General features: G+C 37.7%; 1 protein-coding gene across 6 annotated transcripts in view; it reads left to right on the forward strand.

Moving 5' to 3' along the window:
- The window catches only part of Pax (Paxillin), a 266,633-nt gene that overhangs the window by 136,842 nt on the left and 115,563 nt on the right, over positions 1–14,228 (forward strand). For 2 of the 6 annotated variants that reach the window (XM_069846897.1, XM_069846902.1), the window contains exon 1: positions 2,877–3,675. The exons of the other annotated variants lie outside the window; for them this stretch is intronic. In XM_069846897.1, coding sequence (XP_069702998.1) covers positions 3,540–3,675 — 136 coding nt within the window. In that variant the 5' untranslated portion in view covers positions 2,877–3,539. Of the gene's footprint in view, positions 1–2,876; positions 3,676–14,228 lie in introns of those variants that run through there. 6 annotated transcript variants of the gene reach the window in all.

Genomic DNA, 14,228 nt, shown 5'->3' on the forward strand with positions numbered 1-14,228 from the left:
TCTATCTATCTATCTATCTATCTATCTATCTATCTATCTATCTATCCATCCATCCATCCATCCATCCATCCATCCATCCATCCATCCATCCATCCACCCACCCACCCACCCACCCACCCACCCACCCACCCACCCACCCACCCACCCACCCACCCACCCACCCACCCACCCACCCATCCATCCATCCATCTATCTATCTATCTATCTATCTATCTATCTATCTATCTATCTATCTATCTATCTATCTATCTATCTATCTATCTATTTATTTATTTATTTACTTATTTAAACTTCACCACCAACAGAAGGAAGCTTGAAAATATATATAACTCAATTTATAGCTGATCTATTTTCTATGTAGTGTTGCTGGCAATGTAGATGATTCTGTCATGTCATCTGGATAAGCTGTAGGGTAGTCTGAACATGCATCACAGATGTCTTCATCTTTTTCTGGTTAGTAACTAAAACTATTCATGTAGTGAAAGCAGATTATTTTTCTCGGTTTCTTTCTAGTTAATATAATTATCTAATCCTATTTTAATTGCATTTTTTCTGGTCTAGTAATGACGTTTGTACTGTAGTTAAAAAGTAACGTTAAGTAAAAATAATTAAATTATAATATTACAATTCGATCTTCAATATTATGTCTTTAGTTTTAGTAGAAAGCTCTCCTATCCCAGCATGTTATGTTTGTAATGGGAGGCCGTTTTGAATAACATAAAATTATAGGAATGCAATTTGTAGCATCTGATAGCGAAATAAATAAATAACCATATGATTTCTACGACGCAAGGGCACTCCTTAAGGACAAGGGACGTGGCCAATTCTTTGTTTAATCAGATGACAGTTCTCACTTCTATCCCGAGTAAGAGATGTGAAGGCGGGTATACATTTAAACGAACAAGAATGAATGCGATTGCTGACTCAATTTGGTTGATGTGGACGGCGGCAAAGCGAATGCGAACTGATTTGTTCAGTTTGAATTCGGTAGTGATCCGTCGCTTGACGGGAATTCACATTCGCTGTGGACGGGAAATTTTTACTTCATAGTAGTTTGGTATGAGAAGTGAGTATTAGAGCGACAAATTTCTTTTACTTATCAAAAGTTGATAGACGTTATTACTAATCTAAGCGGAGTGTACATAGACCAGGAAATTTTGTGAATCCCAGCACACAAGTTATAACAATAATGTGAGAAAACAGGTTTGGGAAGCTATCGGAAAAATGTTCGACTGCAATGTTGTAAGCTTGTATTATTATTATTATTATTATTATTATTATTATTATTATTATTATTATTATTATTATTATTATATTCATTCATTCATAATATTTTTCTCAAGGGCAGGTCTTTCACTGCAAACCCAGTATTCTCCACTTTTTTCTATTTTCTGCCTTCCTCTTTGTCTCCTCATATGATCTATATATCTTAATGTCGTCTGTTATCTGATATCTTCTTCTGCCCCCGAACTCTTCTGCCGTTCACCTTTCCTTCCAGTGCATCCTTCAGTAGGCAGTTTCTTCTCAACCAGTAACCCAGCTAATTCCTTTTCCTCTTTCTGATCAGTTTCAGCATCATTCTTTCTTCATCCACTCTTTCCAACACAGCTTCGTTTCTTACTCTGTCCATTTCGCACGCTCAATCCTTCTCCATATCCACATTTCAAATGCTTCTATTCGCTTCTCTTCACTTCGTCGTAATGTTTATGTTTCTGCCCCATACAATGCTACAATGCACACAAAGCACTTCACTAGTCTCATTATTATTATTATTATTATTATTATTATTATTATTATTATTATTATTATTATTATTATTATTGTTGTTGTTTATGATTGAGTCAAACACATTTTGCAAAAGTAACAACTTATTTTTATTTATTATTTTCCAGTGAATATATATTTTGTTATTTAGTGCAGAAAAGTACAGTAAACGAAGGAAATTGATTCATTATTGACATCGAAGAAGAAAACGGGAATGGGAAGTGATGAACTATATTACTATATGAATCAGCATGGTTCCTGTACAAACATGATGTAGTATTTCTTCTGAATAAATTCACTTCAAGAAAACAATTGATACAACCCTTGAAATCAGGTGTTTCGATAGTTTGAATAAATACGTCAAACTTGTATACAAATATACTACTTTGTTGCCAGAAATCGAAGCGTGATTGTTAGTCTTTCATGAACGGGTATTGCTTCTCGAAAGATTGTCTTTCTTGCAAAATTTTGGCCCCATTTTGTACAGTAACATTTCGAAGTCTGTTACTGATATTCGACAGAAGTTCGGAAATTGTCTCGGTTCAATTCGGTGTAAATAGTTAAGCAAGTCACTGCTTTTTATATCAACCGCGACTTTCGAATTATGGCATCAGCCATTATCGCCTGTTATTTCTTAACTTCCATTTTGTTAAACTGCCTAAAATAACAACGGCGGCATTTGCAATAATTGAATTTTCGTCCGACATTACTTCGTATAATCAGCTGAGATGCTGTCTTTTCCGATCTTTTTTTATCTATAATTGTCATTTACATTGTTCCAATGTTGCCGTATCATCATCTCACCTCTTCTTTGTAATATGAGAAACGTCACGAATATGACGTCATGGGTTATTCATACATTACACCCTTGAAGGTTATATGACAAAATATATGTAGTCTATTAACACGTCACTGGTGATGATAATTGCATGTAATATGTCGTTAATAGAAACGTAATGCCTTGGAACTAGAGGATTTTAGTTGGTAGGAGGAATTCGCGTATGCTTGCAAGAAGCGTCGATGCGATGACGTCACCTCCTCTGGTATCGAAACCACAATGTTCTTCCTCTGCGAGCCACCTCATTGCTTAATCGCGCGGAGTCGCGGAAAACACTGACATTGCAGCTGTCCTGCAGTGCGCGATTGTCACAGAGTTGAGGAAGACAGATCGTAGTGCTCGTGATCTACCCACGCGGCCAGATCGCTGAATGAAGTGGTGCCGGCATCTTGTGAATTCGCAGTGTCGTGAAGAAATAAGTGCTTCCTTTTAAAGTTGCTTTTTTTTTTTGTCATATACGTGTTGTGATCAGTTCTCAGTTATCGCGTAGAAAAATCATTACTCAGATTTATTTATTTTTATTTTTACCTTTACCTTTAAAGCAATTTTTCTTTTTTTTCTTGGATTTCTTTTGTTTGTAAGAAGTAAGCGTATAAAAATTTCCCCTTTTAAATAAATGTCAATAGAAAATTATTTTAATTGCTATAAACTACTTACGTGTGACAGGTTTTATCAACCTCGTTTATTTGATTAGGAAATATAAAGTTATATAAAGGTCTTCTAATAAAAAAATTTTCATCATCCGGACGTAAAACTTTTTTATAACTCTGACCACACATTTACAGCAGAACTACAGGGTCATATAATTCTTGGAGGTATACACCGACACAGAAGCTAAGCAAGCATTACGGTTTTTCACATAGTGTTTTTTGTGCGGTAAAGCCTTTTCTATTGAACGTCGTCAAGCATTCTGAACATTGACTTGAACTCAACAACAATGGAAACCCAACAGGATAGTGTTTTCGATGACATATCGCGCGGTGGTAACCAAAATTCTGGAGGATTTGAAGAAAAGTACGATTCTTTCGATTCTGAAGTTCATCTCGTCTCTGTTGAAAACATGCTGAGCTTAGGTGAGTTGGTTTATTGTTATGAATGTCACAGCGATTGCATTGTAAAGTTCAGTAATCTGCGACTTTTTTACTTCCATCATTTCATTTGTTACAGTATGTGATAAACGTCTGTTTCATTAAGTATGGACTAATAATAATTTATGTCCCGCGCCGTGGCGTCGTGGTCTAAGGTATCCTGCCTAGGACTCGCGTTACGGAATGCGCGCTGGTTCGAGTCCTCATGGGGGAAGAAATTTTCTCATGAAATTTCGGCCAGTGTATGGGACCGGTGCCAACCCAGCATCGTGATGCACTTGGGTAGCTACGATAGGTAGCGAAATCCGGTTGCGAATGCCAGCTATAACGGCTGGGAGGATCATCGTGCTAACCACACGATACCACCATTCTGGTTGGATGATCGTTCACCTCTGCTTCGTCATGTGGGCGTGAGGCCAGCAGCCGGCTGGTCGGTCTAGGCCCTCCACGGGCTGTAGCGCCACGGATTATTATTATTATTATTATTATTATTATTATTATTATTATTATTAATTTATAAATCATAAATGTTCTTGTATTTTAAACACATAATTATTGTTAGTTAATAGTTACACGTGACGCCATAATGAATTCATTCGTTTACGTTCGTAACAATTTAAGTGGAGTTTTGTAGTGCAATATAACTTCTCTCTAACGGACAGCAGTGGGAACCGTAAGTTACCCATATACAACGTAAAAATGTCCGCTGTCCAGAAATGGCTACACAATACAAAAAAAAATAGTGCAGTACATAAATGTGCATTATTAATTTATCAAATAAATTGTTTTTCTGGTTATTTTAGTAGGTAATAAAATCTGCACGGTGTTCACTTATTGCATACAATATTACTTACATGTCATATGAAATTGGTAAGCACTTTATTTTATTGACACAATTATTATTGTTGTTGCTGTGAGAACGACAAGATCATTAAAATGTTAAACTTTCAATTCTAAGCCAAGTATGTTGGGAAAAGTGCGTCAACAGCAAGTTATTCTTCATTGTCAACCACGGTTGTAAGTTATATTTTTTATGCCCCTGATCTGTGTTTTTCCGACAGCAAACCGCACGACCACATTTAGCACTAAGCTTCTCGTTTTCGTAGACATTGATGCTCACAATTTTCCATTTAATTATGCCAATCGTTTGCGCTTATGTGACATTTTAACACATATGACACAAACTTCACAAGAAACAACAAACAATATGTGTTTTTAAAATCAAATTTCACATATTTGTGTTCTATATTCTGCACCTCAGGCCAGGTGGAGAGTAGTGTTTCTCAATCTTTTGGATGATGAAGCTCATCCTTCACATTACTTTTGGTACTGCCCCCTGGACAAGTAATCGTAAAGGGTATTTTTTAAATCCGTTTTGAACTAGGCTATCCACGAGCAATTTCGAGTTAAGACAATTGAACACTCAGAGATAGAATGTATGTATGTATGTATGTATGTATGTATGTATGTATGTATGTATGTATGTATGTATGTATGTATGTATCTACGGAGCTCGACAGTTATTTAATTGATATCAACAATGAACGAAAAGAAGACAAATTAATTTTTCTTCTCTCTTTTATTTTGTTCTAACGAAAGCAAAATGTTGCCTTTGTTAGGCAAGAAGAAAACTTTGTGGATAATATCAATTTAAAAAGAAAATAATTTAATTATGGTATTATTTAACGCAAGATAGTCGGATGTTTAAATTTTCATAGAACTTAAAATAATAATAATAATAATAATAATAATAATAATAATATTATTATTATTATTATTTTTTAACGTTGTTCGTGCCCCCCATAAAGTGCTCCCAGGTTGAAAATCACTGCTTCATATTTATGTATTTATTTATTTATTTATTATTGAACATAACAGGCAAAACCTAATTAGTGTTCAAAACTGACAAAGTAATTTGTAAAATATAAACAAGGAAAAGGAAACGAAAATATTCTTACTAAAAACTGAAAGAAAATAGAAAAAAGAGAAATTGAAATAAGGTGTGAAAATAGCTTCAAATTAACTAACAACATATTCTGTAAAATATGATATGTAATTCTGTATTTAGAGAAATTCATATTGAAAATATCATCATTCGGATGAGGATGTAATGTATTGTATAATTATAACATTTGGAAAATTGGGAAATTTTTGTGGGATTCAGTATTTGCTCTTGGTATGAAAAATAAATTTTGTATTAAGCTTTGGTGCTTATAATGTTATATAATAAAATAAACCAATACAGTCTATCAGGCAGAAGTCCCACAATTCAGAAAATCACTATGATAATAGTAATAGAAATAGTATTTTATTTAATGACGTTTTCACCTGTAGAGGTTATTCAGCGTCGGAGTTAAACGTGGGGGGAGAAATGGCCAACGAATTTTGTCAATCCTTTATACGCAGAAAGTGGCAACCGGGTAGCTCACATGATAGAGCAACTGGCTACGGACTGTAAAGTGACAGCTCGCATTCCGTGTTGTGGAGGCATTTTTCTTGTCAAAACTGTCCACTCAGCTCCATGTCAGATCGAGCAATACCGGGCCTTTCTCAGGAGTAGCGGTCAGAGCGTGGTGTTGACCACACAACCTCGTTCTAAAGCAGAGGTGACGAATATATGGATCTTTTATCGCCATGCCCCCATGCCTGTAACGGGAGTAGGGTTCTTTTGCCTGACGTACTGTAAGTCTCCGATCCACAGCTTCACTTCCCTCCTGTAGGAAGTCATGTTAAGGATTTTATTTCTCTTTAAAAAACCTGCGAATGCCAGATACAGTAAGTTATTATGATGAAATGGCTTGGCAACGCATTGCTGATGGAGAACACTGAAGTATAGTTTTGTTATCACTTTATCTGAGACATGAGGAAGAGGCTTGCCGTATGTTTTTTCATTGTGGTGAATGGAAAAAAAAAATACTTTGCTCCTGATCAGATGATAGAACGCAACTTTTTTTCCTTAACTTGGTAGTCTGTTGTATTTGACAATACTGAGTTAATATTAATTTGTTATAGTAAATATGCGGCCGTATACTTCAGTTCGTACAGCAGTTGGCTACGGTCTGAAAGACCCGGGGTTCGATCCCGGGTGGGGACGGGATTTTCTTGTGACCAAACTTCCAGAACGGCCCCGAGGTTAACTCAGTCTCCTATCAAATTGAGTGCTGTGGGGAACTCACGAGAACAGCCAATGTGGAGTATTGCCAATCCTACACGCAGGCAACAGCCAGCGTAACGCCACTCTTGCTCGCAGAAGACGACATAATGACACACTACTAACTACATTACAGTAACTAACCAACGTGAAACATTCGATCAACTTTAAAAATATAAACCAACAGTTTCAATTTATACAACACACCGATACAAACTACCTGATATTTTCAGCCACAGTATAACTAAACATCATGTGGTGACTGATGTCATCTATTTAGTGCCATGAGACTCATAACGAAGTATTTCATCTCCGGTCAGTTCTAGGAAGAGCGGTGTTCCATTCATCAATACCTCCCCGCACATAATTAAAATACACCTCGCAGAGGCTTTTCGTCAGCTCCCCACAGCTCTTCTTGAGGTAAAAAGCGGTCGGAGCGTGGTGCCGACCACACCACCTCTTTATAGAGGCGAGGTCAAAAAATGCATGGGGCTCTACCTTCATGCGACTCATGACATGTATGTTAGTTCGCTGATCATTCACCGGAAGCCCGCGCTAAGAATGTCTATGAATACGGCCCAACATGTTTACGTTGATTAACATACTCATAGACCTATTCAAGTTTGCATCACATGCTTCACTCCAAATATTTTAATGGAGACCTTTGCAGTAAATCATTGCTTTAATGTGTGTACAACGACGTGTTTAAACAAGTTGTACCCCATTTGACCAGGGGGATAAAATTAGTGGTTAGAAAGTAGGTTTCTGTACTGAATTTACATAACTTGATCTTCTTAATTACATATTGTTATTTTTTCAGACGACATTTCATAAACACCGTGTATGGATTGATTGATATGTAAGATGGAAACTTAATAATAAAAAGAACAAGAGTAATAGGTAAATAGTCCACATCTGTGAAGTAACGGTTAGCGCGTCTGGCCGCGAAACCAGGTGGCTCGGGTTGGATTCCCGGTCGGGGCACGTTACTTGGTTGAGGTTTTTTCCGGGGTTTTCCCTCAACCCAATAAGAGCAAATGCTGGGTAACTTCCGGTGCTGGACCCCGGACTCATTTCACCGGCATTATCACCTTCATCTCATTCAGACGCTAAATAACCTAAGATGTTGATAAAGCGTCGTAAAATAACCTACTTAAAATAGGTAAACAATAAAGGAAGGAAAGAGAAAAAAAGAAGCAAAGGGAGGATAACACTGATCCAAGTACACTATAGTATAACTAGTTTCGACAAGGAAACGGAATGTACAGATACAGAAATAAAATTTGGAGTTCCCTTATTGTAGAAAGTTTCGCTTACACAACACACAAGACATGAGCAATAAACAAGAGCCACTGAACATAAGCTATTTGTAGATAGTCGTGCGAAATTGTTGCCTACATACAGGTGGCCTCCCATCAAGACTCCTCCAATTTTAATTCCATATCTGTACCTACTAGTGTCCTGCAATGTTCCAACATGAGAGATGCAACTAAGACATTACAAACTTCATCTTATTCCATATGAAGAGTTCGCGGGAAAAACGATGAATGTCACATTTCTATTAAGGATTACATAATGATCTAATTGAGTCTATAACTGCAAGATGTAGTGCTGTTTCTATAGAAAATAAAGGAAAGGATTACTGTATTCGTGGTGATAATTCTCCTTTTTATCATTTTTCATAAGAACAACATTAAATTTCGCAGTGATCCATTGAATTGGATAATGACATCAACCTTAAGAAAACTGTGACATTCATCGTTTTTCCCGCAACTCTTCATATGAAAAAGTAATCGCAAGATCTGTGCTAAAATCCTTAATCAGTTAAAACATGAAAAGGTGGAAGTGAAGGACAACGGATATTTTCATAACAAGGCCTAACAAACATTATAGAACCCATTTCTGCAGAGCGAACATCGGCGAATATCGAACTTCACCATACTCGACAACCTTGAACCGAACATAGCGTCTGTAATGCACGACGCTAGTACCTACGGGTGCTATGCATAGACATTCTCTAACCCGCGCTAGGAGCGTGCTAAACTAGACCGGGCTATCGACTGGTTACTTGTACAGGATTCATATCGTATCATATCGCTAACACTGGTTTATGAATACGAAAAACGTTAGTTCATTGATCATCCACCGGAAGCCCATGCTAAAAATGTCTATGAATATGGCCCTACGTGTTTTGTTGCTGCTTGTATCCTTGCGTAGCCAGAATTTCTGATGCATTCAATTCGTTATAGAAGTGCTAATATTTCCGAGAAGTTCTTGCTCATTTTGAGTCAGTCTAAAATGCGATGAGTAAGGAGTATTAAAATCCGGTCCAGTAATAGACTCCGCAACAGCCTTGAGAAGGGTCGACAACAGGTGCAACAGGTATGTGGCTGGTGGGGGATCCTAGTTCGATCACGTGTCGGGGCGTGTTCGTCTCTTACCGCAACAATTCCAAAAATTATGTCGAGTCATTTTCATTCTTTTTCATTCGGGTACTTTCATTTTACTAAGACTTGTTGCAGCTCTCTCAGTAAACTGCTTCGCAACAAAGGAACTGACGTTCAATTCTCGGAAATTTCATAGTGAACACAGTGGCATTGGGATTTCTTCAAACGTCTAATACTCCTCTGTCATTTCCATTACACTATTGCTCCACCGTCCTATCTTCTTACCGTCTCTGAAGGCAGGGCAGGACCTAAGCTTAGTCGCTAAAGGAGGCGTGTCATTTGTGGTAGATTTTCTTACAGTATTCCATACTCTCCTCTGTAACAAATTACTCATTCAGTATCAATCAATAATAGTACATTATGCAACGAGCCTATAATGTTAATTAAGACGCGAGTATGTTTATGAAACGAGCGCAAGCGAGTTTCATAGTTTTCATTCGAGCGTCTTAATTACCATTATAGGCAAGTTTCATACGACTTTTTATGCTCGACCATATTTCTAACTTGAAATTATTCATAAGTATTCATATTATTCTTATCTGAGTGGGGAGCGGAAGTGACCTTGTGCAATCTCGTAAATTGTGAGATGTGCGCAGACGCGAAAGGATTGATTTTTTTTTTCCGAGGAACAAATATCATTGACCTTGATATAATCTAGAGAGTAAAATGAACATTAATCTTGATATAACCTGGAAATTGATTAGACATTGAAAAACGAGATGACAAATTGAATTTATTTGAATATTATTTACAATTAACGCTAATTAGTGGTAACAGAACATAACCTTCTGCGACAGTATTGGATTTCCAGCCTCCGTGACGTTTCGCTAGTTGTCTTTCGATTGCATATCCGAGAATAATCGATACTTGCGCTTTCATATTGCTTTCTGATTGGTGGGAAACCTGAACTTTAATGAATAGGTGTACTTTAATGAGGTCCATTAAAGGGCTGCTACCAGGTGTATAATTACTACATTTCGGCATGGTCGAGCATAAAAACTTGTACAGAATTGCGGTTCATTAATATCCATTCATTCACTATTTCATAGTGTTCTGCCCAAGGGCAGATCTTTCACTGCAGATCCAACTTTCTCAAATTTTTCCTATTTTCTGCCTTCTTCTTATTCTCCGCATATGATTCCTGCATCTTAATGTCGTCTATCATCTCATATCTTTTCTTCTGCACCGAACTCTTCTCCCGTTCACCATTCCTTTCAGTACATCTTTTGGTGGGCTGTTTCTTCTCAGTCAGTGACCCAACCAATTCTTTTTTCTCTTCCTGATCAGTTTCAGCATCATTCTTTCTTCATCCACTCTTTCCAACACAGCTTCGTTTCTTCTTCTGTCCGTCCATTTCACACGCTCCATTCTTCTCCATACCCACATATCAAATGAATCTAGTTGTTTCTCTTCACTTCATCGTAATGTCCATGTTTCTGCCCCATACAGTGCTACACTCCACACAAAGTACTTCACAAGTCTCTTTCTTAGTTCTTTTTCCAGAGGCCCGCACAAGATGCTTCATTAATATACAAGGTGTAAATTAATTGTTTGTACAAACTCCCACGGATTACAAAGAACGTCAGGCAATTATATGCATAAAATACGTAGTCGAGAATGCATATGTACGGCGTTACATTTGTCTAAAGGTAGACAGCGTTTGCTTCTTTGCTGCTTTTATTTTATCATTATGATTTTGGGATCTGTATCCAAAGAATACCGATGAATAAAATAAGTTTAAGAACAATTCTATGAACGTTGATGAATTATTAGGCCTATATATGTCTGTATCATTTAATTCTGATAAAGTAAACAACGCGGCTGAAGGAGAGCAATATAGAAATTTGTTTCATGTATTCTTTCAACGGTGTGTTATTTGTATATATGCTCATTAGGTAATTTTCTTAATGTGTAGATTAATATTTTGCATTTGTAACGTTTACTGATCGTAATGAAATCATACGTGTATTTCTATTAGTGGCGACTATACGGTATACGGTATGTGTACATACCTTGTTATTGCATAGCACCCCTCAATTGTATACAACATAGTATATGCATTAACTAAAGGCTCATTCACAATGAAAATTAAACATAACGTAAGCGTTAACTTAACGTTACAGTAAAATCAACAAGTCATACCATCACTCACGATGGGAACATAAACATAACAGCAAACATACTTGGTAACCATAGAAACATAACAACGACGCCATTTCCTCATATTCTGTCGTATACTTCAGCGCTCCACGATTGTGTTCTGTTTGCAAATCACGTAAGCATAAGCATGAAAGTTTGGAGTTTGCAAACTTTCATGTTAACGTCTTATGGTAATGTTTATGTCAATGCTTATGTGAATCATTGTGAATAATCCCATTTGGTAGTCTGGGCGCAAACTTCTGTGTTTATGTTACGGTTATGTTTAATTTTCATTGTGAATGGGCCTTAACTTCGAATTATTTTCTAATGTTCGGTTAAAAATAACCTATATATTTACTGACTTTTTATATTTATTAAATCCATTGTGTACATAATGATCTAACATGTGCAGAATATAGAATGGTCATGCAAGGTTTTTTCCATCTGCTTAAAATGTTTGTTGGTCCATGCTTGGCAGACAGATAAGTGAAACTGTTGGCAGAGCCGTCCACACAGAGTACAGGAGCTTTGGACCGATGCCTTATGATATCCTCTTTGGCCACAGAGTCTGGTGAAAGCAGTGGGCTGCAGACCTTTTGAAAACTTGCCGTTGTGCTTCCATTCGTTTTAATTCATGGCGGGTGTTAGTAGTCTGGATTTACAGTCGCTGCTTTTTGTTCGTCTTTCCGTGATGTGAGCTTCACACGCTGGTGTGTTTGTTAGGTCGTAGTTCAGTATTAAATCAATATTAAAAGCAAATCATAATAACACTCCCAAAAGACAAAGATATGTTAAATAAAGAAAGGTAGTTGTAAATAGCCTCTGTAGTTTAGATGTGACGTTACCTTAGCTTCACTGTATTGCTTAATCACATGTACAGAAGTGTACACACACCTTGACACGTCTCGCTCAAGAATACAATACGCACTTGCAGTTGTTAATTAAGAATGTCTTTCATAGAAGGTCTTCCATGAACAATCACTTATCATTCAACTCATGAACAAATCTCCTGCACATCCAGCTTAAAGCATCGTTCAACAGTCCATTATCAAATCATTGAACTCTAAACCCAAGTCTCGTGTCTACGTTTGCATCGTCACCAATAGTTACAAAAAATAACGTATTCTAGTGACACTGCTTCTTACTCATTCCTTTGTACGGTTAGGTTTAAGTAATCTTGTCTCGTGTGATTATGTAATATCTTACATTGTAACTTGCTGTCCATCGGCTCTTTCATTAATACGAGAGAGGATCGGAAATTTTACGGAATACTATTTTGGTTAGGATGTTCAAAGTCGGTATATAGTAAGTTTGAATCTTGTACTGCAGACAACAATGGCTCGATAAGGTATCATCCTCGCAGAATAAGTGATGACTACTGAGAAAAGATGGCGGGTTTGCTAGCATCGTCTATTTGTGAAGAGGAGTCAGGTGTAGTCAGTTGTTTGTGGGTAAAACGAAAAAGTCCGGGTGAAATCCAAAGGGAAATGTTGGAAGTGTATTGTGCTGATTGTCTAGACCGTAGCAACATCTCCAGGTGCTGCAGGTTCTTCGAAGAGGGCCGAGTAAATCTTACTGATGAAGCATGTTCCGGCTGACCAGTGACCGCTGCAACACCACCCAATCAGAGTATTCCGAATCTCACCGGTCCAGTGGCATCAATGACGTCACGTTGCAGCGAAATAAGGAACAAAACTGCTGGAAGGATCGATTGCTGTCATGGCGACTGTACAAGTTGTTGTCTGTGCTACGCTAGCAAAATTTTGCGAAATTTTCTTACTCCCATCTCGTTCAAAGAAAAGAGAGCATAAACAATTTATTTCTTGAACCGGTAGTAATAACTGGTCCGTTGACATGTTCGCTCATAAGCCATTAACATATTGTTTTTACGTTGTGCTCATTACAAACAATACATCAGAACTAAAGCAGAACACACCGCCATGACACAACAGTGAACGATGTTATTCGTCTGCTAATTCCCGCCCTATACAAGAACCAATCAGATTCACTGATGGCGGCTGATGGAGACTGCCACCACCTCTGCAAGTTGATGGCACCGGTGGAGCATCACTGACCTCATCGGTGGAATTCGGAACACCGTGATGCCATCAGATTGCTCACCGGTGAGATTCGGAATACGCTCAATGTCAGAGCACTGAGGCGAGAATCACCCACCCTACAGTCCAGACTTCACACCATCTGACTTTCACCTCTTCGGACAATGAAGAAATTCCTAGGAGGCGAACGCTTCGGTTTGGAGAAAGATGTGAAGCCAATCTTGTGCTGGTGGCTATACGCTCAGAAAACGGAGTTTTATAAACGAGGTGTACTGAATCTGGTGTCACGATGGGAGAAATGTTTCGAGAGACTTGGTTCCCATGTCGAAAAATAGGCAAAACCTGTAGATTGCTTGTGCATTATTTCGTTTTGCTTACCTATTAAATATGTTGCCAAAAAAGTTGTGCGTTACTTTTCGATCCTCCCGTGTATATGTTTTCTTCCCGTTTTTGGCAAGAAGCTTCTGTAACTCAGAGCTTGAGAGCGGGAAAGGTACAGTAATGGAAAGATCGCATGATGGAATCCATCTTTCTCACCTTTTTCTTCAATTTTTTTTAATCCCTACCTAATTTTTGCTTGTGTTATGTTGGAATGGAATGGAATTTCGGGAAGGAGACACTACTACCCAGTACTACGACGTTCCAAGATCTATTACGCTAATTCTCAAGCTGGGTCCATTGCAAAACCCACACCGGCTGACTACACTAAGGTTCGCTGCGTACCCAGGTTTCGAGCAGGTAACC

The sequence above is a fragment of the Periplaneta americana genome, chromosome 15, assembly GCF_040183065.1.
Source record: "Periplaneta americana isolate PAMFEO1 chromosome 15, P.americana_PAMFEO1_priV1, whole genome shotgun sequence".
NCBI classification, from domain to species: domain Eukaryota; kingdom Metazoa; phylum Arthropoda; class Insecta; order Blattodea; family Blattidae; genus Periplaneta; species Periplaneta americana.